General features: G+C 40.9%; 1 protein-coding gene across 1 annotated transcript in view; it reads left to right on the forward strand.

The window, feature by feature from the left end:
• The window catches only part of celf4 (CUGBP, Elav-like family member 4), a 95,475-nt gene that overhangs the window by 16,984 nt on the left and 52,938 nt on the right, over window positions 1–25,553 (forward strand). The window contains exon 2 of the mRNA XM_059328422.1: window positions 7,914–7,996. Within this exon, the coding sequence (XP_059184405.1) occupies window positions 7,914–7,996 (83 nt within the window). The remainder of the gene's footprint in view (window positions 1–7,913; window positions 7,997–25,553) is intronic.

Consider the following 25,553-nt stretch of genomic DNA (forward strand, 5'->3'; position numbering starts at 1 on the left):
ATATCATACTCAAGACCAGCATTCATTAGTCCACGAAACAGCTCCTGAATTTTTCAGGCCTTTTTACAGAACAGAAAAAAATGCTTGATGTGGTCTCTGAACAGTAATTGACATTTTTTTTCCTGTTCACACAGAGAACAGTATAGTAGCGTTCTCCGAGCTCATATTATGGGCTTCAAAGTGCATTTTTATTTAATCAGGGTTTATAGCTGCCAATTAAAGATTTTAAGATGATACGGGGAGAAAGTTGGAGTGTTCCTGGAGACCTTGGCTGTGTCCCCTAAAATAGCCTCTATCCTCTGTCTCTTTTTTCCATTGTGAGTAACGATCTGAAAGGTCAGCAAAGGTGAAGGGGATATGAGCGACTGTTGCTCACTTTATTGAATTACTATTCCTCACAGAACCAAAAGTGTGAGGGAATGTCTGGGTTTTTCACTCTAATGTCAGATCCAGTGAGGGATATTTAAGTTAAACCTGTCTGCAGTTTTAATTAATACAAAACATTTAAATGTGTTTGAGTATAGCGCTATGAGGACTCATTTTCTATAGAAACACATTCAATCACTACCAACTTGTCGGAAACTAACGCATGGTCAGTGCCCCTCAGCATCAAATACGGTCTCTCACTTTCATTTTGGAAGCGTCAGTTTCTGCTTGTGACATACATTGGGGCTTTTCAAAATAAACTTCCATGGCAGGAAGTGGTTAAGTTTAGGCTAAAATTACTTGCTTAGGGTTTGGAAAAAAAGAGCTAAAGAAAAAAGTTAGATCCATAAATAACTACTGGACAGAGTTACGCTGGTAATGTAGGTGTTGTAGAATGTGGTGAATCTATGTACAGAAGTTTATTTAGAGGTTAACTTAAAATAACACTGACTCCAGTTTTCACACGTGACACAAACATCAGGTTCAAAGTCTCCTGCGTCAAAGTATGGGTTAAGTTTGTTGGACCTACACTGTAAAAAATGTTTGTAGAAATAACAGTAAAACACTGTCAAATACATTAGAAATGGGGTGTAAAATTAAAAATTGTACATCCCCGTATTAGATACCATTAATTACCGTAAATCAAAGAATAGCACAAACCTTTTACTTTTTCTGTCATAAACTGGAAGAAACACACAGTTTTGCTGTAAAAATATAACATTTTCACACAAATTTATGGAGAAACACCATGATGTGTGAATGAATGACACAATTACCCTAAAAATAATAATAATTATTCAGTCTAAATTAGTTTTTGCTGATATTTACATTTAAATTTAGAATAGACAATCCACTCACTGTATTTTTTACGGTGAAATTCTGGCAACCACAGCTGCCGGTATTTTACCGTAAATTAAACAGTTTATGTTTTACAGTGTAGTCACCACTCCCGCCCTCTCTAATCGGACTTTAACACTCCTTATATTACACTCGTTGCTCTGGCCGTCTAATAATGAAAATACACTGGAGTCAAAGGAAAGCCCAATGTGTCTCATACAGATGCTAAAGGTAGCATAGCAAGCATAAGTACCTAAAGATTTGGGACAGAGACATGTTCAACATGTGGGGAAAGAATGCGTCCTAGTTTTACAAACACCAAGATCATGATTGCAACACTGCCCTACAAAGCAAAAAGGCAGTAACTGCATTTTTGGTCAAAAATGAGTTATTATGATTTTCATGACTTTCAAGGCATCCTTTGTTATGTGACAAAAATCTTATCTCAAATGTGTGTTGTTTTGGAGAAAAATGGTCGTGGTTTGTACAGTAACTAAACAGCTGGAGGATAACTTTAAAGTCATTTTTCTCAGTTCTGCACTCTGCGTAGTCACTGCCTTTTTGCTTTGTACACTGTAAAAAAAAAATCTGTTTCATTTACGATAAAATACCGGCAGCTTTGGTTGCCAGAACTTCACTGTAAAAAATACAGTGAGCGTATGTAAATGTAAATATCAGCAAAAACTGTAATTTATACTGAATAATCCCATTACTTTTAGGATAATTGTGTCATCATGGTATTTCTCCATTAATTTTACATCAAAATGTTATATTTTTACACTAAAACTGTGTGTTTTCTACAGTTTATGGCAGTTGAATTTAAAGTTTTATGATATTCTTTGATTTACAGTAATTAAAAGTATTCACCAAGTTGATGTACAATGTTTAATTTGACAACCTATTTCTGATGCAATTTGACAGTGTTTTACTGTAATTTCTACAAAGGTTTTTTACAGTGTAGGGCAGAAGAGCTGTGCATATTTTATTTCCAAAAGTTGAATATTCTGCATTGCAGCTATCAACTAATTTGATGGTGTTTTGAAGCAGACTGAATAGTAACAATCACATGATTCATATTGAGTGTCCCAGTTACAGCAGTACAAGGGCACCTGAATCAGAAGCTCTCTTAATACAAGACTTATTAGAATTCCTCCTGTGCACTCAGTGGTACTCGTTTTCACCATATGACTAAAAGACCAAGGCTTTATATGCTATTTCTCTGAACACAATGAGTCAAGAATTTTCGTCTTTACTCTGACCCATTTCAAGAGTGAATTGAAGAGTGTTATCTAAGCCTTAGCACTCACAAAAATCCAGTCAGAACGTTCTTGTCTTAAGGTCAATCTTTTAAAAAGGAGAAGAAAAAAAACATTCTTCTGTTTATTGAGCAAAGGCTGTCCTTGGTCAACCCTTTCAGGCAGAGATAAGTGCTAACAGAACTGAGGTAGGGGGAGATGTGGAGATTTCTATTGACTGACTGAAATTGGACAGCCTCAAACAAAGTTTCATGCCAAAGTTTTTCGAGGCAGAGTTCCAGGGCTATGCAGCGTGGAGTTTCAGCTGTGCCGTGGATAAAGCTTTTTAATGCTATTGACTCTTTTTAGGCTCTTACCAAGATGTTCTGAAATATTTAAATGATCACTGGGAGTTTCTCCCCGTCTGTGGCTGGGAATAAAAGAATAGAGTGTGAGGAGGGAACTTTTTATGTCAGCCTTTTACAATCCCTGAATTAATAGGCACAAGATAATTAGAGAATTCTGTGCAATAACATTGTCCCCAAGCTCTCTAGTCTTGGGTGGCGCCAAGCAATGCATGCTGGTAAAAAGTAATTCATGTGTCCAGTAACGCTGAAAAGCACTAATTCAAGAATGCATTAGTAGTTTTATTTTTAGTGTCATCGTAATTAGTTTCAAAGGAGAATTGCAAGATTGCAGTGTCCCCCATCCAGGGCCAGAGCTAGCACTAGGGTCAGAGAGGTCATGGTCTCTCTGTTGTTTTGGGGAATTTGGGGCTTCAATTAACCGGACATTCTGTAATGGCATGTAAGATACACACATTGGGACTTATTATCTTTAGATATGAATGTCTTCAGAAAAAAAAAGGTAAATTAAGGTAGATATACTAAAAGAGAAAAAAAACCCAATATATTTATATATCAATAATAAATCACATGACAATGTTTTTCAAAATTAAATATATAAAAGCTAAATCTAGGTGCTTTAAAATACTGCGAATGTATCAAAATGCTTAATCCACAGAGAAATGCACACAGCACTTTTTCAGAAAGTGCCTTTAAACGAGCCATCAAGTCTTCCGTAAGGTTGTGATGTCACAACTATACAGGTATATTCAGAAAAAAAACAGTAGAAAAACAAAGTGTCTTTTGAACATTAAAGTATGTAAACATGTTCTAGTAGAATACCGAAATACTATGAACCTGATAATAAGCGTGACATGTCCCCTTTAACCCATTGAAGCCTGTAAAGCGGATACGTTGTTTTGAAGTATTTGTATAAGCTCTCAAATACTTTTGGAATTTCATTTCTATCTGCTACAAAGGCGGAAAAATCTATTATTTAGTAGAAGTGTTGACACTTCTGTTGAATTTCCAGAAAAACTTCAGGTTTTAGGGGATTATTTTAAAATTGCCCAGAGGTTTTACAGGAAGTTTTAGGCGTCAATGGGTTAAATATACTGACACTGAGAAGATGACTTAAAAACCAAATGTCAAATGTAGACATAAATAGATATGCATGTAGTTTCCCAACAGTCTACTTGTTGGGAAACTACATGCAGCAAAGACAGCTCATCAAGTACATGTTTCCCATAGTTAACAAGGTCAAAGCTCTATGTGGTCCAACACAGCTGTCGTTTAAATGAGGCCTGGTGACAGTTGGTGGTGGATTTCACCACTGAAGCTCGTGTCTTTTCTTCTTTCCCCACCAGTAAGTATTCATAGTCTCCACCATTCCCTTGCTGCTTTCTTTCATCTTCTCTCCTTTTCTTCTCCATATTCCTCTCTCTCTGTCTCTCACTCTTTTCCTGTTTCTCTCTCTCTCGGTGGGTGTGTGTCCCTTTAGGGTGTCTGCAGCGGTTGAGATAAGAAGCGAGTGTAGGACACAGGGGGATGGTGTTCACAGAAGCTAGGTGATCTTATCTACTCTCTCTCCCTCTCCCTCTCTCACCGAGCATCCCTCGCTGTTCTGCTTTTCCTCTCTGCTGTTCTCCTCCCCCTCTTTCTTTTTGCTCCCTTGCCCTTCTTTCTCTCTTCCCCCATCCCTCTCCTCTCCTCTCCTCTCCTCTCCTCTCCTCTCCTCTCCTCTCCTCTCCTCTCGTCTCACACACACACACACACACACACACATTCTCTCAGATCCCCTCTGCGCTGCTGTTGATTTGAATTTGAAGTGATGGGAAACCAAATTGGCAGCATTGACAGCAGAAACAAACAGCTTATCTCTCTCTCCTGGGCCAATATGGGTCTTAGTCAGATACTAGAGCCGCTGCCAGCATCTGACTTGTGACAATGATGATAAATTGAACGTTTGTTGACTGTCACTTTTCATGTGTGTGTGTGTGTGTGTGTGTGTGTTCGTGTGCATACATGTGTGAATGCACTCAGGGTTGAGCGTAACTAAATAGAAAAATGGCACTTAAGCACAATTTCAAGGTATTTTACCTTTTACTTTCTGTGTCAGTTTTAGCCAACTCTTTACTTCTAATTCACTATATATCACAGGAAAATCTTTTTATTTTACTTCACAACATATATTTGCAAGCTATACTTGTTCACATACAGATTAAGATTTTTTTATACAGAATATATGATTATCGTAAGGAGTATGATGCATTGCAATAGATTAATACAGCGATTTTCAACGATCGTACCAAGAGCGTAAATTTGAAGCTTTAAAAGCTTAAACGCTTGTCAATAAGAATTGGTTAAAAAAAAAAATTCAATTTGCAAGCAACAGACAACTCAAACAGGGGGCATTTCAGGGACATAGTCAGCAAAGAAAACAACAACAAAAAAATACATTTTGCAAGGAAATGTAACCGCTGCCTGAATTGTGTTCCCTGGCAACACAAAGTGTAGCAAGTGCTATATTTTTGTATTGCACGAAGGTCAGTGAGGTGGTTGCCTGGATGGTGGGCGTACAATGTCTATATTAAACCAAGACCATGAACTTTCTCTAACTTTAACCGGGTCCTGAGAGATATGCCTAAATATAATATTTAGATGCGATGAACAGATTTTACAGATTTTAATATAATACGGCTAGAGTTGATATTGTATTGGTTATAATTTATGCAGCCATATCTACATTCTGTATCAGTGTGACATACCTTGTTGGGCATACATGCTTGCCTCCAGTAATGTATTTATTGTTCCTATTCGATTATTTTCTTCTTTTTTCGCCCTGCTATTGTAATATGCAGGTCCTAGGTCCTCAAATTTCTTTTATGCACAATCTCACTTGGTGAAAAAAAGAATTTTGATTCTGATCATAATCATAAAAAGTCATAAAAATCATAAAAAGTTTTTACTGATACATTCAGTGTCAACATTTAGCAACTTGGCAATTATGTGAATGAGTTTATAAATGCAATGTATCTATCTAAACAACTGGAACCACTGGATGAACCTTCCTAACAGGAAATAAATCAGTTAAAATAATCCCCCTATCAACTACCCACAATGTTAAAATGCAGCTTATACACTCGTACATCAGAAATAATCAAAAGTGCAATATATCATATATATTAGTGTCACTAGCACTAATAGCTCTTATTGCACTATACCTTGATTGTTTACTTTTACTTTTCCTGTAAGTCGCTTTGGATAAAAGCGTCTGCTAAATGACTAAATGTAAATGTAAATATCACAATATAACCTTAATAGATAATGTGCTATTTTTAGAGTATTGTTACATTGTGGTATAGTATAGCTGGATCTTCCATTACTGCTTATACTAGATGCCGTGGGTGCCCACACTGTGAGTGTCAGGCGTGTGAATCAGAGACTTGCGTGTGTTTCCTGTGGGACGGCGCCGGCATGTAGCGTTAACACGACAGGCCCGGAGAGGACGGGGAGGTAGCCAAGCTGTCAGCGGCCAGCTCCCACTTCGCCTAATGAGAGAGAGGCCCGTTAATTAAAAACACCAACAGGCGGAGCTCCCCAGTGCCCCGCCATCAGGAAGACCCGGGGTTAAAGACACGGAGCCGAGAGGATGGGAGGCATGCTGCTTGTGCATATAGTACATGGTGCTGCCCTTAACAATAAATAGCCCCCAGTATGCAAAAAGAACAAAGCATAGCATGACTGGGAAGAGCTATAAGAGGAAGGGGCTTTCTTTAAACTGAACTATGTTTGTGTGTTTTGTTGCAGGGGGAGGGGTCTGTGATAATCGTCTACTCAGCCTCTTTTGTCTCTTTGTGCTCGTGTTAGTTGCAGGCAGCAGGGAACAGTTTGTCAATGTCTGCATGGAGACTTCAAAAACTGAAAAAAAAGAACAGTGCATCAAGAGTTTTTTTCTTGTACTGTAATGTTTATGTCTAGCTCATTGTTCACTAAAAGAACCCTTCAAATGCTCCAAATGCCTGCTAATATCATCCCGGTGCAAACCCACAGACTAATTGTCCCTCGTGGATGATTTTTGTTTCTTTCACTGAATTTAATTGAATTCATGCTTTTTTTTTAATGTCATTTAGTTAAAAAAAAAAAAGAAGCGAATATGCAAAACCCCTGCATATACAGTGTGAAGAATATTTGCCTCAAATTGAATTGTGTCACGGCAGCCTATTGTGCAATCGTCTTTGTAAGTGTTTTATTAAACTGTCAAACACATGAATCATTAGCCTTGATCTGCAGATTGACAGTTTGTCAGCTCTCTGACAGTGGCGTGCGCCTCGCTGTCAACAGGGGGTGGCGAGGGAACGGCTTACACGTTCCCCACGGCTCCTTCTTCTCCTTCCTTGCCTCCTGCGTCTCCATCTTCCTTCCACCCCCACATGTCAGCCCAGGTGCTAACAAAACAGAGGATTGTGGGTAGTCTTGGAACATATGGAGCTGAGAGACGGAGAAATGAAGGGTGGAGGGAGGAGGAGAGGGGAGGAGGGGGAGGGGGTGAGAAAGAGAGAGAAGCTGTCAGGGAAATGTCTATCCCTGTCACAGCAGCCAGAAGAGTGCGATGGACGAATGGATAACTGCTATTTCAGACTGCCAGGGAGAAAGCTCAGTCAGATTTGATGTGTTTTGCGGGCAGAATGGCTCTCACGCAGAACAGAATGCACAAATCGTCGCATCTCCAAAGCCGCAATTCTCCGTCTCACTTTCATGTCTTTTTTTGCATGCGTATGGATTACGTTTGTGTACAGAGGAATGTTCCGTTTGTTCAGTGGCTGAAATACTGTTCACTGTGCACAAACATGAGCAGGCACACACACAAACACGAGCAAATTCCCAGTGCTGCCATGTAGACAGAGTTTCAGAGCTATGGCTGCAGGCTTGTGTGTGTGTGTGTGTGTGTGTGTGTGTGTGTGTGTTTTGGCTATTTGCTGGTGATTGGTGCAGCCCCCTCCCATGTATCTCTCTCCATCTCTGTCCCCAGTTCACATAACATAATCATCTCTCTCTCTCTGTATTTCAGGCTGTGCCTTCCTCACCTACTGTGCCAGAGAGTCGGCCCTGAAAGCCCAGAATGCATTGCACGAGCAGAAGACCCTGCCAGGGGTAAGTCATAGACGAGGAACGCCATGTCGACCCAGAAGCAAAAAATCTTACATAAACACATCTAGGATTCACTCTGGCACACACAGACACACAGATGCTCATTTTTAACATATAATGCCTTATATTCATTCAAATCAAAGGGGACTGACTGTCTCTGCCATGCTTGTCATGTTCTGTTTATCACTGGCTGTACACCAGACATGAGTGCAGCCCTTCTTTCTCTTAAATATCCGTCCTCTTCCTCCGCCGCTCCCCCACCGCCTCCCTCCCTCTCTCTTCACTTTGACAGTCACACACACAAACCCATAGGGAGAAACCACACACAGCATCGCATCATAGGCATACTATTTATAGTCCTTCCTCCAGTTTGTGTAAATGAGTGTGTGCTCTTGTGTGTGTGTGTGTGTGTGTGTGTGTGTGTGTGTGTGTGTGTGTGTGTGTGTGCGTGCGCGTGTGTGTGTGTGTGTGCATCCATGTGGGTGGGCAGAGATAGACAGAGAGGGATGAAAAGCGGGTGAGCGGGTGGATGTAGGCTATTTTGTACATTTGTGTGCACGATCTCTGCAACATGAGTGTGCATCATGAATGTACATCACGACAGCATATCTACACAACAGATGTTCTCATGCTGTAGATGTTACCACTCACATGTACAATGCAGCTGGAAGCAAGGCATGTCTCGTTTCGATTCTCGGAACGTATTCATGCACGCTAGAATAAGGAATTTTTGACATTGTTGTAAAGAAGAGGTAGATATTCAATTGTTAGTGTGTGTGTGTGTGTGTGTGTGTGTGTGTGTGTGTGTATGAGGGATTAAATGGATTGTGAGCATTTTCTTTATATACATGATTTGATGATTACATATTTGTGTGTGAGCATGTGCATGTGTGTTTTTAATACATTTCAGTTAAGTGTGCATGCACCTGAACACACGTGCATCCACGCTTATGTGAGCGCATGCATATGCCCGCCCGCGCATGTATGGGTATGTGCGTGTTAGGAAGTTTTGATGCGTCTCTGTCAGGCCTGGCTCGGTTTGCTCTGTTCGTTTTTAATGACGCCTCCAGGGAAGCTGACAGTCGCCGTGTTGAGCGCACAGCCTTTGATGTGAGTGATTATGACATCACAGACGTGCAGCCGAGAAGAGCGGAGGAGTGGGGATCCGTGCTCTCGGTTTTTTTTTTCACTTCCCAGTGGCATATTATTCAGAAAGAAAGAGGGAGGGAGAGACAGAGATGCAGAGAGAGAGAGGAGGAGAGATTAAATATTTGGCCAAAACCAGAATGCGATTTTGTGTTCACACAAAATGTGCTGCCGATTGATGTTTTTGCCTTTGTTGCTATTGTTTGACCAGAAGATACAGGCACAAAAACAACCTTTTTAAAGGATTCTGCCTTTACATCTTTAAGGAAAAGAGACTGTATTTGGCTTCAGACACCACATAGTAATGCAACATTTAATCAGTCACTTGCAATCAACATTGCTTTAGAAGAGAATGCTAATTAGCAATGCTTTTGCCAGCGGAGGACAGTCTCAGGTTTTTGTTTTTGATCGATGGTGAGCGTTAAGTAAACAAAGGTAATGCCATAGGACAGACCTAGATGCTCAACAAACCCTGAAGCAGAGCTTTCACAGAGGCAGACCAGGAGACTGTCTTCTGTTGCTGGTGAAGGTAAAGCCAGCAAAACAGAATAAATGAGTTCATTAGAAACAGAGCGAGGACTTGGCCCTGGGAAAAGCAGTGGGACGTTTTATGGCACACTACTACACCCTCTTTCCTCTGTTCCTTCAGGTTTTCTTCACTACCTTATTCTCTCCCTGCTTCCATCCTCTATCAATCCCCCACTCACAGGCCAACACAACCAAAACCCTGCAAATGAAATCCCTTTTTTTCCCCCTTAAAGCCTCTTTCCCCTTCACTTCGCGTCCTGATGCGCTTTTTATCGTCAAAGTTGCTCCCCAACCCTTACATTTAAAAAGTTTTCTGCCGTCTTTTCTCTCTCGCTGCCAGGTGAGCCGAGAGAAGAGGGGATTTGGCTTCCTAGAGGAAATGCCCTGTAAGCATGGCTGTAGGCTGTTGGTGTATCTCAGACAAAGTACTAAGAGCTGCCTTGTGTGTGAGTGTGTGTGTGTGTGTGTGTGTGTGTGTGTGTGTGTGTGTGTGTGTGTGTGTGTGCGTGTGTGTGTGTGTGTGTGAGCAGGTGCAGTGTCAGGAGAGACTTTGGGTAAACAAGCGACAAGCAAAAATATTGCTGTTAAAGTGACACTGACATTGAACTATTTGTGATAGATGACAAATTGTTTTCACATCCCTCATTCCATTATAGTGCTACAAACTCTAGGTACACAGGATTATGCTGATGGTGAATAACTTTCTGCTACCGTAATTAAATCAACTCGACTGACACAGAACCCGCTGCATTGTTTGAGGACATTCAAAACATTCAAAGGGGCACATTTAAATTATAAGAAACACCACTTACTCCCTGAGACCATTGATGGATCACAGAATAAACGTCTTGAGCACAGGTCCAGCGGCCATAGGGGGCCACGAAACTAGTGCCACTATCTGGAGTGACTGTTGTTGCTTTTCCTTGTTTTTGTCATATACAGTAATGTAACTACAATGTCAGATTTTTAAATTAAATGTGGCGAAAGTTTTAAATATTTTTAAGTAATCCCTGTGAGAACAAACATCCGGTTATCATCGTTCTGAACGCACCATTTACAACTACTATCATCATATCAGTTTTAGCTCAGGACATTTTTTGTTTTTTTAAAGCCATTATGGTCATTGCCCCGGCTAACATGATGGACAGTACAGAGACACTGCAAGCAGAGATGTTGAAGACCTGGAAACACTAACCAGTCAGAGCAGCCTGAGACAAGCACTACAATGGAGCGTCTCACATATAGACTGAATAGTGCAGCAGCTATGGGCACAAAAATATATGTTTTTTAAGTGTTTATTTTTTTTTTACATTAAAGCTTGTAAACATGTTCTCATAGAAACATAAAATACAATCTGAAAATTAGCATAATATGTGACTTTTTTGTTGGTAAGAAAAGGGTTCAATTAAAAGTATGGATGTCCCAGTCTTTTTTCTACCAATGAGCTCTGATAATTATTTTGTATATTTTCTCAAACATGATACAGCTGCAAAGTTCATATTTAAGTACCAAAGGCCCACAATAATTTAAGTAAAAGATATAATAAAATCAAATATAACTAATATATCACCAGTAAAAAACTTAAGTACACAGCCAATAAGCAGTTAAATAGAGAGGGGTTTTTTTTGTACATAATGACGTGACACAGGCCTAAAATGGGGCGCGTCCCAAACGCCGGCCCCTGGCTGACATATTTGTGATCCTGCGCTCCAGTTTCAGACTCGTACTACAGCAAGAGGCATTAAAAAGCCTCTATTGATTCTGGCAAAAGTCCTCACGAGTGGGAGGATGTGTTGCTGTACGCGCACGTGTGTGTGGATGTGTGTGGGTCACAGGGTGGAGTTGCAGAGCTTGAGCTAGTGCAGTGTGTGTACAAACCACAGGGTACAAATACCCACCAGCAAATCCTCCCTCACACATATAAATACTCACACACGCACAAAAAAAAGAACGAAAATAAAAAAAAAGATTTGGCATCTACTCAAACACAGTGTCAGATTTACTGTATGTAGTGCTGAGGCTCTACCATATGCCCCCACACAGTGCACAGAAGCGTGCACTCCTGTTCCAAGTTAGAATAATGCATAGAAATACACACAAGCACGCACAGGTACAAAACACACCGCTGATACTCACAACGCATACACTCACACTCCAAACCCGTCTCTTGTAACGGCAATACAACACTCCTCGTAAACACTTCCATTCAACAACATGATACTCTGATAGAAAGAGAGAGGGGGGAGAGAAATAGGGAGAAAGTAAAAGAGGGAACATGGAGAGGGAGAGACAGAGAGAGAGAGAGAGAGAGAGAGAGAGAGAGAGAAATACGGCGTCGATTGACTCGCACTGTAATAGTGAGCCAGATGAGAAAATATAGAACACTGTGAATCAATGCGTCATTTCAGAGCGCTTTCACACACACACACACACACACACACACACACACACACACACACACACACATATACACACAGAGTTTTCAGCCCAGGGGCAAACAAACAACAGAAAAGACGGAAAGCAAATGAATAGCAGGAGGGAGGAAAGAGGAAGGGGTTGATGAAGGCAGGTTGGAGAGAGTGGGTGGATGGAGGGAGTGGGAGGAGAGGTATAGTCGAGGTGCCTCCATACCGACTGATTTGTGTCTGTTTCTTTTTTCGACCTCCCCCCCTCCTTCTCTCAGTTGAGATAATGCCAGGGCAAGAAATCTATGGCATTGATTGGCTGCTGCGACCCAGTTTCATGGCAGCTTTTTCTCAATAAGTCGCCCTCATTGGTCGATTACTGCCAGGCTCCACAGGTGAAGTGGGTAGTAAAAGGGGTGTTTGGAAGTGGGGGCATCGGTGTTGCTCCGTTATGATTTTTTTCTCCCTATGCATGTAGAGTACAGTAGTTCACCCCTTCTTGTAGATTTAGATTAGTGGTGCAGTGTGCAGGAGGAATAACTGCACGTCCACATGAATAATGCCGCAGGCCCTGAAGCTAAAACATTCCCTCCTTCTCCCCAAGCCATCACCTCATCAACTATCCTAATCACCCTTATCCAAAAGAAAACCGTTTGCCACATAACACGCTCCAATTAATGGATCCACAGTCATCGACAGAATGCTGGAGCGAAACACACAAACAAGAGTTAGCCCAAAACGACACACAGCATCAATACGGATATATGCTTCATGAAAAATCTGATTTTTGCAAACTCATAGACCTAATGAGCAACTTATTTCTGTCTGCCTAACAATAAAAAGAAAGAGCAGCAGGCACTGGCAGGAGCCAGTGCAACAAAAGAATAAACAGTATCTAGTGTCCAAACCAGAGCAAAGCTTTTATGCAAGGCAGTATGCAGCCTGAATCTGGCAGGTCATAAGCCTGCAATAAAAATTCAAATGAGTCTCCCCAACAGACAGTACAGAAGCAGAAAGACTTCTTGAAAGTAATGTTTGTAATAATTAAATTCAGGGTTAAACTAAACCCCCACTATGTGTTGATAAACTTATCAAAGTAATTCATTTTCTTGTGTTTGTTTTTCAAACAGCCTACAAAGGGCCTACATTTTTAGTAATTTCATTTTTTCATTTAGTCCTTCAACCCTTACAACCACCTACGTCGTTTGTTCCTACTTTCTAATATAACCCACAGGAGCATTTCCGAAATTAGCACCCCTTCCTGTGGCAGGAGATCAACATGTCCCCATACCTAAATGTAAAGGTTGCAGCATTTAACTCTTGGTTAACATCATGAAAGTCGCACTTTTGTTAGATTTAGTCACCAAAATTATATGGTTAACTTTAGGAAATCGCCAACAGGATCGAAGTTTGGGTTAATTTAAGTAAATTTGTTACATTTCTTCACTTAGTTTTGCACATTACATACCATGTTACCAACATAGTTGCTTTAGTTACATAGTGACATTAAGTTAAAATAAGTTTGCCCAGACCTTTTCCCCATGCAGACTTTGTCGCTCTTTATACTATGTCACTTGGCTTCCTCTTTTGCTCCGGTCACAATTACTATGGCCACAAGAGGATGTTACCAAGTGAAATCCTTAATATTGGTCCTAAACAGCTGCTTGTATCTATGGGGTCGTTTCTTTCCAAGAAGATGATGGATGTCCATGGTTTCAGTTTGATTGATTAATTGATTGTTTTGGGTCTTGCATCACATGCTGGCCGCCAGCCCATGTGGGCTTAAACTGTCAGTATAATCCAGCCAAAGTGCTTGTCAGATGGTCAAGTAGCATCTGAAACCTCTCCCCCTGACACTGTTTCAGCATCTGAGTTGGAGGGTCTGTGTCAAATACTTTTGGTAATTTTCTGAACCTGACCATGTGACATTCACACCCACTTCATGCAGCAAGTAAACACCGGTAAACAAGGTCAAGGTTTTTTGTCATGCCTACACCTTTACAAAACAGTGAACATTTTAAATGGTCAACTTTATATAGCACAAATGCTCAATGATGTCCGACCATTGCATATGGCATATTTTGCATCACATAGTGTTATTTTGGTTAAACCCCTTTAAGGAGTGAAGCATGAATGGTGCCATAATTGTAACAAAGATCATTACAAGCCTACACACCATCTTTTGTCATATAAAGTCTGAATGCTCCCATTATCATTGGGCTCCAGGCCTGATGTTACAACCTCCCATTGCCAAGTGGAGTTTGAGCAGATTGTACAAATGAGAAAAAATCATCTGTCTGGAGGCAGCACTTCACTTTAGTCCAATAATCCAACTAATTTCAGAAGTGGTGCATGCTACCCGCTGGGCCAATGGACCGATGATCCATATGTGAAATGACATACCTTTATACAATGGAGCCAAAGTGAAGTGCACACAATGTCATAGCAATAACCCAGTTTTTTATTTTACTGTTATCTCATTTAAAAGGGAGAGTTTGGAGTTTGGGCAAAGACTCCCCAGTGTAACTATTCAAAAATGAGAATTTAGCAAAATGCCCCATTATCACTCTCTATTGGGACATGTGTTGAGTCTTGATCTATTAAAGCTTATTATAATTTCAAATAACACGTATTCGACCCTTTTAAGTAAAAATTTACAACAAATTGCCGCTGACAGAAAAGATGGAGCCCACAGACAGTAGTCCTATAACGTGTGATATGCTCTCTGAAGGAATGGATTGAGCTGTCTGAGCAATTCAAAACACCTCTGGTAAGTGCCATTATTGGGTGATCCAAATGTTTTTGTATTCGCTCTAAAAGCATGTCCCCACTTCAGAAATTTCAGAGGTGCCATAGCTCTTTTCAGCATCTCAATCTATTGCTGGCTCAAGCTATTGTCACAGTCTGAAATCAACTTGTCCTTTCCTTGAGTTTGTATTGATCCAAAAAAGCATAGCCTTACAGCGCACCAGTGAGTCTTCATCCTCAGCAGCCCGCTCCACTGAGCATTTACAAGTGTTAATGTCACTACTGGCACTTTAGGACTCGTCCATGTATTCACCAGAATGGAAAGTGGCAAAAAAGAAAGTAATTTCCAGCCACAGATGATTCACTTTTAGGGTGAAAAAAGAAAAGAAAGAAAGTTTGACACAAACTTCTCTCTGATGCCCACATTATTGTTCAAGTGCTGAGAAATCATCCAACCTTTTCTTATGTGATAGGGGTTGTTTCATAAACACAAAAAGTCCTGCCCTTTCTTATTGATATAGTGGTTTTGGCTGTCACTGGGGAGAGGACAGAGGCATGGGCAACTGCAGCTGCTGGAGTTATTCCTAAAAAAAAAAAAGCTTTAATAGCATCTTAAGCAGCGTGTGCTGGCTTCAGCCCTGGCCATGCGTATATTACATAGATTTAAGTATCTCCATAAGCTGGTTGTGATAGTCATTCTGCCATTGTCCTAGTTTTAGCTCCTGCTGCTGCTGCTGCTGCTGCTGCTGCTGTATTGAGTCTGCTTGACTCCAGCTGCTTTGAAATATGCTGCTAGTTCAGGGATTTTTTTTTCCTGAATAGTTGTATGACACTCAGCTGTATCTCCTTGTCTTCTTCACACTCCTACACGTACATGTCTTTGCACAACAGTAAGTGCAGTGTTGTTTGAAATATTTACTGTAGCCTCTTCAGTTAATTTACTGTGCACATTAAACGTTGAGGAACAGGGAACAGATAACTGTAAACAATAAACTGCAATAAATCAGTCACACTTACAATATAATGTATCTATTAGAGTGGAGTTTTATTGATCATTGGTGAATATTATGGTCCAAACTGAATACCTTTTCTTTCTCTCATGCATTAGTGTGGCTCTGCTTTACTCCCATGTCTCTCAGTTGTCAGTGCGGGAAAGGGCAGCGGCTTTGAAACACCATTTCTCATTCAGTGGTTTCATTTTTTCCTCAGGCTTTACAGGATTCTTGCAGCTTTTATCGTACAGCAGGAGGGACACCATACTTTGCATTTTGTACTCTCATTCCTTTATATTATTCTTAAGTTCTTTCTGTTTGTTCTGTTAAGTTTCATTCAGACCAACTGCTGGTGTGAAATTAAAGTTCGCTAAGAATAGTTATTACTCTTTACAATACTTAATTGAATCAATGGACTGTAAGTATCAATTGTTTTCCAAAATGGCTTTTTAGAATTTCAGAATAAAACTGTTCAAGGGATTCCGAATTTAAAGTTGCTGTGTGAATGCAATGCTGCTTCTTCAGTAGCTGTATTTTAGAGGGATGGTTTGGATTTTTTTGAAGTGGGGCTGTATGATGACGCTAGTTTGGAGAAAAGCAGGAAGGAGTACTGACGCGGAAGATGTGCTGTGGACGGGACAGTAGCAAAATGTGTTTTTAGCCACCTTAAATAAGGCCCACTTAAAAAAAAAATCAATATCAGTTTAAGCATACACTATATTAAGATTATTTTCACTGCTTTACCTGGCCGTCAGACAGACTATGTTTACATTTATTTAGGAGAAACTGAAGCTTTTATCCATGCTGTCTTCAAAGCAACCAGACTCCATTGGCAAAATGAGTCATTTTAACTCGCAAAACAGTATAGAATAGTTGCTGGTCTTATTACACATTGTGTAACTGATGAATTGTTACTAACCTTTTAAAACACTGAAGTCACATAATAATGCTTGGTTGCTTTGACGAGAGCATTGGAAACAGCCTCAGTTCTCTGTTGCAAAGGGTTGTCTGACAGCAAGGCAGAGTAATGAAAATATTCATAATACAGCATACATTTAAACTGATATAGATTTTTTGTTTTGTTTTGTTTTTGTGTGTCTTAAATACATTTTGCTGCTGCTCCTGTCAACAGCAGCACATTGCTTAGCTTCAGTGTCAGTACTCCTGCCTGCTTCTCCAAATTGGAGGTGTGCCAACTACCATCCACTGTAGGTAAAACACTGACTATAGATACACACGTCATATAACCCCCCACCCCAAAATCCAACTATCCTTTTAAAGTGGTACTTTGGTGCAAAGCTAGATAACAAATAAATAATTTCACAATGACTGCGGATGAAAAAAATCACCAGCCCAGCTTGAACAAGGGCTTTTATAATGAGAACAACTAAAAAAAAAACTTATTGTGTCAGTTCAAAGCTAAGGGCAATTATCATGCAATGCTTGCATTGCTGTTTTCTCTGTCTTCTTTCATCATAACCCTGATGGCAGAAACGATTCAAGGAACGTATAAGTGATTAAAGAAGAGCTAACAGTGTAAGTAGCAAGGTGGAAACATATAGGGAATTATTAGAAGACAGTGATGTGTGACAGGTTAGGATTAGAAACGGTAGCCACTGCTCTGTTAACGTTTAAAACTTTTAAAAATCCAAGACCCAGTGGTGAGCCACAATGAAATATTGATATTGTTTTTCTTCTTCAAAGTTCTTTTGAAGCAGAAACTTACCCTAAGTTTTCAAAAAGAGATTTTCTTTTCTGTAAATACCATTCTCATGGTAATGTGCGGAAAAAAGCCAAACCCATTTGAGTCTGTAACCTTCAACATCTCACCTTCACTGTAGCCGCCGGAATATATAATACAGCAATTTCAATTTCTTCGTTTGGCCGTATCATCGACAGAGTGGGAAGTGGCGCTCGGAAATCTTGTTCCGTACCCCGCTGAAGCAGCTGGCGAGCTGGTGGCCAGCAGATGTGATAATGACACAACGCACCAGCTGAGGCCGGAAAGCGGGCCACGACTCAGGCAGCTTTTAATAATTGATGGCAGCCAAGGCCCTGGATTGGCCAGTAATTGCATTACAGGTCACTTCTCAATAGCAATTTGTGAAAGTTGTGGTGATGTGTGCCGGGTGGCGATCAATAGGCACTGTCCAGAGATGCAGTCTCTCTCTCTCTCTCTCTCTCTCTCTCTCTCTCTCTCTCTCTTTCTGTTTATATGAGAGGACCTCTGGAAACATTTTCTTTCAATGTTCTGTGCAGCAACAACACTGTGGAGATTCTTTCACTCCGGAGATCAAAATACCAGCTTCAATTTCTGACCTCAGTCACTGCCAGCTGTACACATAAACCCCTTCAACAAGTAGGATATTTTTTCATTAAAAGTATTCTAGGTCCTATCCTACCAGTTGCAGGAGTACTCCACTGGTTTACAATTGTACCCTTTTAACTTTGAAAGACTTATGTTAAAGAACAAATAATAATCATAATAATTTGTCAACTCTCAGGGTTATCTTAGCTTACGCTTATGCATAATTAGAACAGAAAGACTGCATTACAAACTGTGGTTATGTAATATTCAGTGCATATTTAATCACAAGACTGCCACTTAAAGGGGACATATTATTTAAAAAACTGATTTTCAGTCTTTTTTTGAGTACTTATCAACCCACAAAGTGTGAAATAAGACAGTGGAGTTGTTTGTGGGCTACCTGTGTCAGAAAACTATCTTTGCAAAGGTGTGCCATATGGGGTCATTTTGGTAGGGGGTTTTAAAGAGACACGCACTAAAATGTTGAGCGTTTCAGACAGAGGGTGAATAAAGGTATACTTAGATAGCACAAGAAAAAAATAATGCCTTGTGAACATTAAAGCATTTAAAAATGGTCTAGTAGAACCCCAAAATTCAAGTAATTTGCATATTATGTTCCCTTTAAAATAACAACACATGGCTAAGATATAAGTGAGTGAAACACAGCCTCAGGTTCAGAGGTTAAAATTGCACCAGAGCTCAAATTCAACCTGGTCACAATGCACAGAGTACTTTACTTTCTAGTGTAGTGCAGACTCTGGGCCCTGTGCCCCCTCTGGCTCCCCGGCTGCACTCATTCTCATGAAAGTTATTTACTGTTTCAGCCACAGACTCCCTCCCCCTGACACACACATATAAACACACACACACACACACACACACACACACACACACGTTCCTTCTCTTTCTCTTTTCTTGCTCCCATTGTTGATATCTCACCCGCTTTGACATGTAAACTATCACTGTGTCATCTCGCTACATCTGGTGTTCATTCTTTCTGTCTTTCTTTCTCTCTCTCTCTCTTTCCGCCTCTCTTTCACTTCTCCTCTTCCTCCTGTTCCCCCCCTCTGCTCCCTCTGCTGTGGCATGAGAGCAGGAGTGGAGAGAAGAGCGGAGGAGACAGTAGATTTTGCATGCTCTAAATACAGCCTCTACGTGTGTGGGGTGCTGTCATCAAAGGAGAGAAGGGACAGGGGATGGTTCAGTTCTTTTGTGATAGTGTGTGTGTGTGTGTGTGTGTGTGTGTGTGTGCGTGTGTCTGTGTGTGTGTGTGTCTGTGTCTGTGTGCAACTGTTTGCATATGTAACCGAGTGCGCATTAATTCTAGCTAACATCAAAGATGCTCCCTCATCCATCTCTCTGTCTTTCCCCTCTCTTTCTCTTCCTCTCTCTCCCTCCCTCTGTCACTCTCTCTAATCCTCCTTTTAGCATCATTTTGTCTGCATTGCCTTTTTTTGTGTGTTTTCGTCGTTATACTCTGCCTTTAGCTTGCCTGTCTGTTTTGGTGTGTCTCACCTCTCTTGCATGTGCTTGGCGGGGTGTGACAGCATTGAGAAGTCACCAAAGAGGTAAATGATGATAGGCCATCCATCATGCTTTATGGACTCTGTATGGTGCTGCCGTCGAGAGTGGCTGCACTGTGCAGTAACTCAGAACACTCTGTCCCTCCATATAACCTGGCAGGGGCTCTGCCGCTTGCCTTCGCCTCTGCTGGGCGAGTGTTTATGTGTGTGAGACATAGGAAGACCGTTGGTCTGACTCACCCACTTAACTGTTTCTCTGTGTGTGTCTGTGCTTCAGTGTGTGTGTGTGTGTGTGTGTGTGTGTGTGAGAAAGAGAGAGACAGAGGGAGAGAGAGAGTGAGGGGGGAAACAGAAAGAGTGTTTGTCCACACTGTCAGACTGTGTGCAACGAGCCTTCATTATGGCCTGATATGCCACTGCTGGGAGCATGTGTGTGTGTGTGTGTGTGTGTGTGTGTGTGTGCGTAAATGTATCCTGGAAAATTATTTCTTACTCTTTGTTTTCATTATTTTTAAAGGTGCCATTTTATAAAAAAGAAAGATTTCCATGTATTTTTAATTATAAGCAGGTCTAGGTGCTATATTAATACTGTGAAAGTATGAAAGTTTAATTCACGAGAAAAAATGAACACAGCTCGTATTCATAAACTGTCTTTAAAGGAGCCGTCCAGAAGGTAGAAAGTGCTGCTGCAGTCATTCCCCGGCTGCAATGATGGCACAGAAATGCCAAGCGTGCAGATCGAAGCAGACTGGGCGTTTTTTGGTGGGGGTCTTAAAGAGACAGGCACTAAAACAGAGTGTTTCACACAGAGGGTGAATACTGGGATATTCGTACGGACAGTATGAGAAAAAATATTGGTTTTTTATATTAAAGCATTGAAATATGTTCTAGTAGAAACCCAAAATACAAGCACAATCCTGGAAATCAGCATCATATGTCCCCTTTAAACGATGTTAATGAGGGAGAGCACTGCAATGTCTCATTTTGAGGTTTTGGAGGGGGGGGGGGGGACAAGATTGGGTTGAGACAAATACGTGGATGAAATTAGTATCCGGTAAAGTATTATCTAAGTAAAATGTGCCAATATCTGTACTTGTGATGAAGGAAAGCTGAATGGACTTTGGTCCTTGTTGAGTTTTAAGCTCAGTTGATGGTTCGGCTGTTATAGAAACACACACACAGCCACTATCACAAAAGACATGCTCAGTGCGTTGTGTACATTCCTAGCTAAAGCTAAAGCTAACTAGCGATTGACTGTTTGTGGCCAGTATGCACAGACCGCAAAAACACTTTATGGTCAAATTTGCACAACAACCCAAGATGAGAACTTGTTTTGCATTTTTTTGCTGAAGCTAATATGAGGCTTTAGCAGCCTGAGTTAGCCAAATCTCTACAGTTACCGTCCTTACATACTTTTTCGCTAAGCCATGGTGAAGGGGCCCTCTCTGGTTGCATGTACTGTAGGTTTATTGCCTGGGCACCGAACTGGCAGCAGTCCCATACACAACTAACAGGAGGAGTGGATGATGTTTCTGACTTGTTCTGCTGAAGCCTCGTATTAGCTTCAGAGGAGCAAAGACATTGATTTTATCTTGTTTTTTTCTTACAGTGTAGTCAGGTTAGGAAGGGACCGATAACTCTCTCAGTGAACATATGGCATGTGAGTAAAAACAGATTCGAAAAAATAGGAACCTGTCCTCTAATAAAACGCACTAACATTATTTACACAGCAACAACTGTACCAGCTGGCTTACAACCATCTGAAAACTTGACATCCGTCTTACTGTCCTACATCCTCTCTTAGAACCTTTTCCCTTTCTATCCTTCTCCCTTCTCTCTCCATCCCTCTCTTCCATGTCCACCTTCCCTCTGGTGAGCCCTTTCACACTTTCCTTTTGTCACCTTTCTACATGGAAAAACAATTGTTCTGACGAAGTTCTCTCTCTCTCTCTATCTATCTATCTCTGTCTCTCTCTCTCTGCCCTCCTCTCCCACACCTCCTCCCCCCACTACCACTCTTAGATCCAGAGGGAATCACACTGTCTGAACCAAATGTGCCACAAACTTGTCAGATGATGTTTGTTTTCCACCCCCTTTGCGTACCTCTTTTTCAAGGCGTGTGTGTGTTTTAACTCCGTCTACATATTTGACAAAGTGCTGTGACATGCGCCGCACTTGCACGTCAACAGAATGAAAATTTACAGTGTCATTATTGAAATAGAAATCTGCAGGGGGGGGGTAACGGCGGCCAGACTGAGTCACAAGGTTTGTGTGATAATAAGGTTTGTATGTTCAGGCAGCTTGTTAGCATATTTGCGAAGGCTATAAGTAAACAACCTTTCCACTGAGGCTCCCTAGAAACTTTGAATAAAGGATATTTTGCTGAAAACCAAAGGTGTTTAAGGGACTGAACAGCTGCGTTCTTGCCAGAACTCCACTGAGAAACAAACCCTCTATCCAATAAACTGTAGCACACACTGAAGTTCTTTTTCACTGAGAGCATTATTTGCCTCCTTTAACAGACTTGCTCAAAGAGAGATTCAACACCATTGTTGTCAACTCCCATGGTCCTGATTCCTGTAGATTATTTGGGGTAGTTAGTCTCCAGTGGTGCAAGTATTCAGATCTTTAAGTAAAAGTAGCGATACCACACTGTGAAAGTATTCCATTGCAAGTGCAGGTCCTGCATTCAAAGGTTGTTACTTAAAATACCAAAAAATAAAAGTACTTATTCTAAATGACCCATTTCAGAATCCTTTTAGTGAAGTCCGGTCATTCCCCGGCTGCAATGATGGTGCAGATACACAGAGAGTTCAGAAAACCAAAAAGTCAGTTTAGGGCAGGTGGTTCTGGACTAAGTTAACTTGTAAATTAAGTTCTGTATGTAGATACATCACCTACATAACTGCGTCCAGTAGTTACGTACAGAAGACGTTTTTTTCTAACTATAACAAAGTATTTTTGGTGCCTAAACCTAAGCAATGTTTAAAAACAATGATTATGCAACCATTTTACAACGTAACAAAGAACGGTCACATTTCCCTCATGATAGTTGATTATATTAGATATTAATGTGACTGCTACAAAATTATTTATTATGTCCTTACATTATTATTACTTATTATTAATATCACTACACTACAGGTGCCGTGCCTCGAAATTGAACAGTTAGAAGGGTAGAACTTTATTATTGACATTTTGGACCGTCAATAAAGTTGTTTAGGACAATTGAGTTACACGTTCAGATTTGGAGGTATCACTCCTGTTTGGCTTAACATCCATTATTCAGTTTATTTGATCAACCAAAGCTATACCAAAGCTAAATCTGGCCTTCTAAAGTCAGTACAGCTGCTATCTGTTAGAGATAACTGATCAATGGTGGACAGGACAAAAAGGATGGAGAGGAAAAAAAAACTAGGCAAGAAGGACAGTCAGAAGGGTAAGTCTGCCGAGGAGCATTGTAACTCACCTCTGGCGATCCCACACTGTAAATACACCTCTAAAAACTCATCCCAAACTTTGGCAAGACGCGGCACCAGCACCAGCATCCTTTATGAATGTCACACCCCGTGAGAGGAAAATGATTACGTTGCAAAGAAGACAGGGGGGCGGAACAGGAGGGGGTGGGAGAAAAAGAGAGAGAAGAAAAATCACTTTGATGGATTATGCCCCTCGTGGGACAACCTTGTAACGTTTTTGGACAGGATTCTAACTCGCCCAGATTCTCTGTTACAGCGATGATTCTCTTTTTTCTTCCATCTCCTTTTGTCATCCCAGACGTGCGCTGGCTGTGACAACTGCGCCGGCGCTGATACCTAATGATACCGCTCGCAGGAACTAATTACTACCAGTGATTAAGAGAGGAGACGTGGCTTCTACCACACATGCTGTCTTTGGGTGGGGGAGCTTTTTAATTGCCTTCCCCAAATAAATGATGGCCAAAGATGCATGGACCCGGGCTTCTTAATGGAGTCTTAGAGTTTGGTGGCAAAGAGCGAAGACTTCAGGGCCATTGGCACTCCCCACACACAGATGGTGCTGCCTGTTCATGACCGGCGCCTGTTGTTGATCGGTGCGTTAAGGGCACCTGTGAAATTAAACAGATAAATGAATTCCCCACCGGCTGCAAAACAGAATATTAGCATTTTATGAAAGATGGCTAAACTGAGGCACGCATTAACTGCTTTTAATGCTAAAGGGCAAAGCATTTGGAGGTAGTTAGTAAGAGGTTTGGGCCCTAAAGTTACTCAAGGAAGCAAAGATACAGGCTGTGGTGTTAGTGTATCCTCAGCTGCATGTTGGAGATGAGGTGCTTGTGCAGTTTTGTTAGCCCTTAAGCACATCAAGACCTAATTAACGATCATGTTCCACAGCAAGGTTGTCTTTGGCAAGGATCCAGTCCAACCAATAATTCATTTACCGAACAGTAACACATCTTCCTGGGCAGTAAAGGACTTAAAAGTTCGACATGGCTCTTGCAGGAGCACTTAGCAGTGAGCTACCTAAGTGTATATTTTCTCCTTTAATGGCTGCTGCGAGTAGCTCTCTCTGCACACTAATAATTAAAATGTCTGCTTCTTCACCTCAGTATGTTTTTAAATTGTAATTTGTGAGATTCCTGTTTATCTTTTTATTGACTGTGGAGACACCTTTGGTCGCGGGGACTCATCGCTTTTGTGTTCTTGCACTGCATTTTCCGGTGATGCCTTTTTAAAAGTGTGTCACCAGTACTCTGACTGCACTGACAGCAGCTCCCTTAAGCTCAAGCAAGCTAACATGAAATGCACTACTGACACTAGTGAGGCAAAGACAGAATGGAAGACTGTGCCTAAGAGCGACCGTGTCCACAGAGACAGAGTAATATCATGCATTAACACATTAAACACAATGTCGTGATAACTATTTAATGACATTATTGCTGCAGACATGCTACATTTGCCTCAGATACTTAACCAAAAGCATCAGCTGCTTGGTTACTTTGTCACTGGGTGTTCTGTACATTAGCACTTAGCAATACATCTAAATAACTGGATCTCAATCTAGGCACTCGTCCAAAATAATAATATAAGTCAATGTGGACTGCAGCTAATAAATGACAGTCAGTCCAAAAGGGAAAGAGCTGCATCAGTCAGTCACCATCTCGATTCTTTCATCATCGTGGAAAAGCAATGCTGATGTTGACTCTTCTTTAAACTCAAAGACAGCTTGATTTTTGCCTCCCTCTGAGCGTATAATGGTTTTCTACACTTTAAGTGTGCGCTTCTGCAGATGGCGCTCTGTTCTTTATCCACTGGGCGTTTGGTTACTGCCTCTGCGCATACGAACTACACAGTGCACAAGTATTTCTGTTTAAACATCAAACAGCTACACACCCAGGATTGGCTGTTATAAAATGCTGCAAAAGCTGTCTCTTAGCCAGGGCAAGTTTAGCATAATAACCACTGTGTGTATCAGCATCTAAGCTACATTATCAGTGAGCTACAAAGAAGGAGGATGGGTGACTTATCATTCACAGATATATTTTCTTCATAGCTGTCTCTCAGCTCAAATGTGCTTAGTAAGCAAATGGGAAAACAGAACTGATGATGTTTTCTTAATTGAATGTCCTCATCTTATTCTTATTATCATATTCAGTCACATCTGATAGATGGAGGCCTGGGGGCTCATTACAGGAAAATATCCAAACTGCTTGTTCTATCTTAGCTTTCAAAGATAGGACTAATTCTATTCTTCCTATTACAGAAGCAATTCCTAACACAGCAAGCTCTGGTCGGACAGCTGTGTATAAATGTCCACTTCCCATTTATACACATAAAAACACATTTATGACATTTATATATACCTCCATGTAAATCATAATCCTGCCTTAATGTTTTAAGCCTGTGGTGTTTGTTTGTCTTTGATTTTTGA

Source organism: Centropristis striata, chromosome 3 (assembly GCF_030273125.1).
Source record: "Centropristis striata isolate RG_2023a ecotype Rhode Island chromosome 3, C.striata_1.0, whole genome shotgun sequence".
Classification (NCBI taxonomy): Eukaryota; Metazoa; Chordata; class Actinopteri; order Perciformes; family Serranidae; genus Centropristis; species Centropristis striata.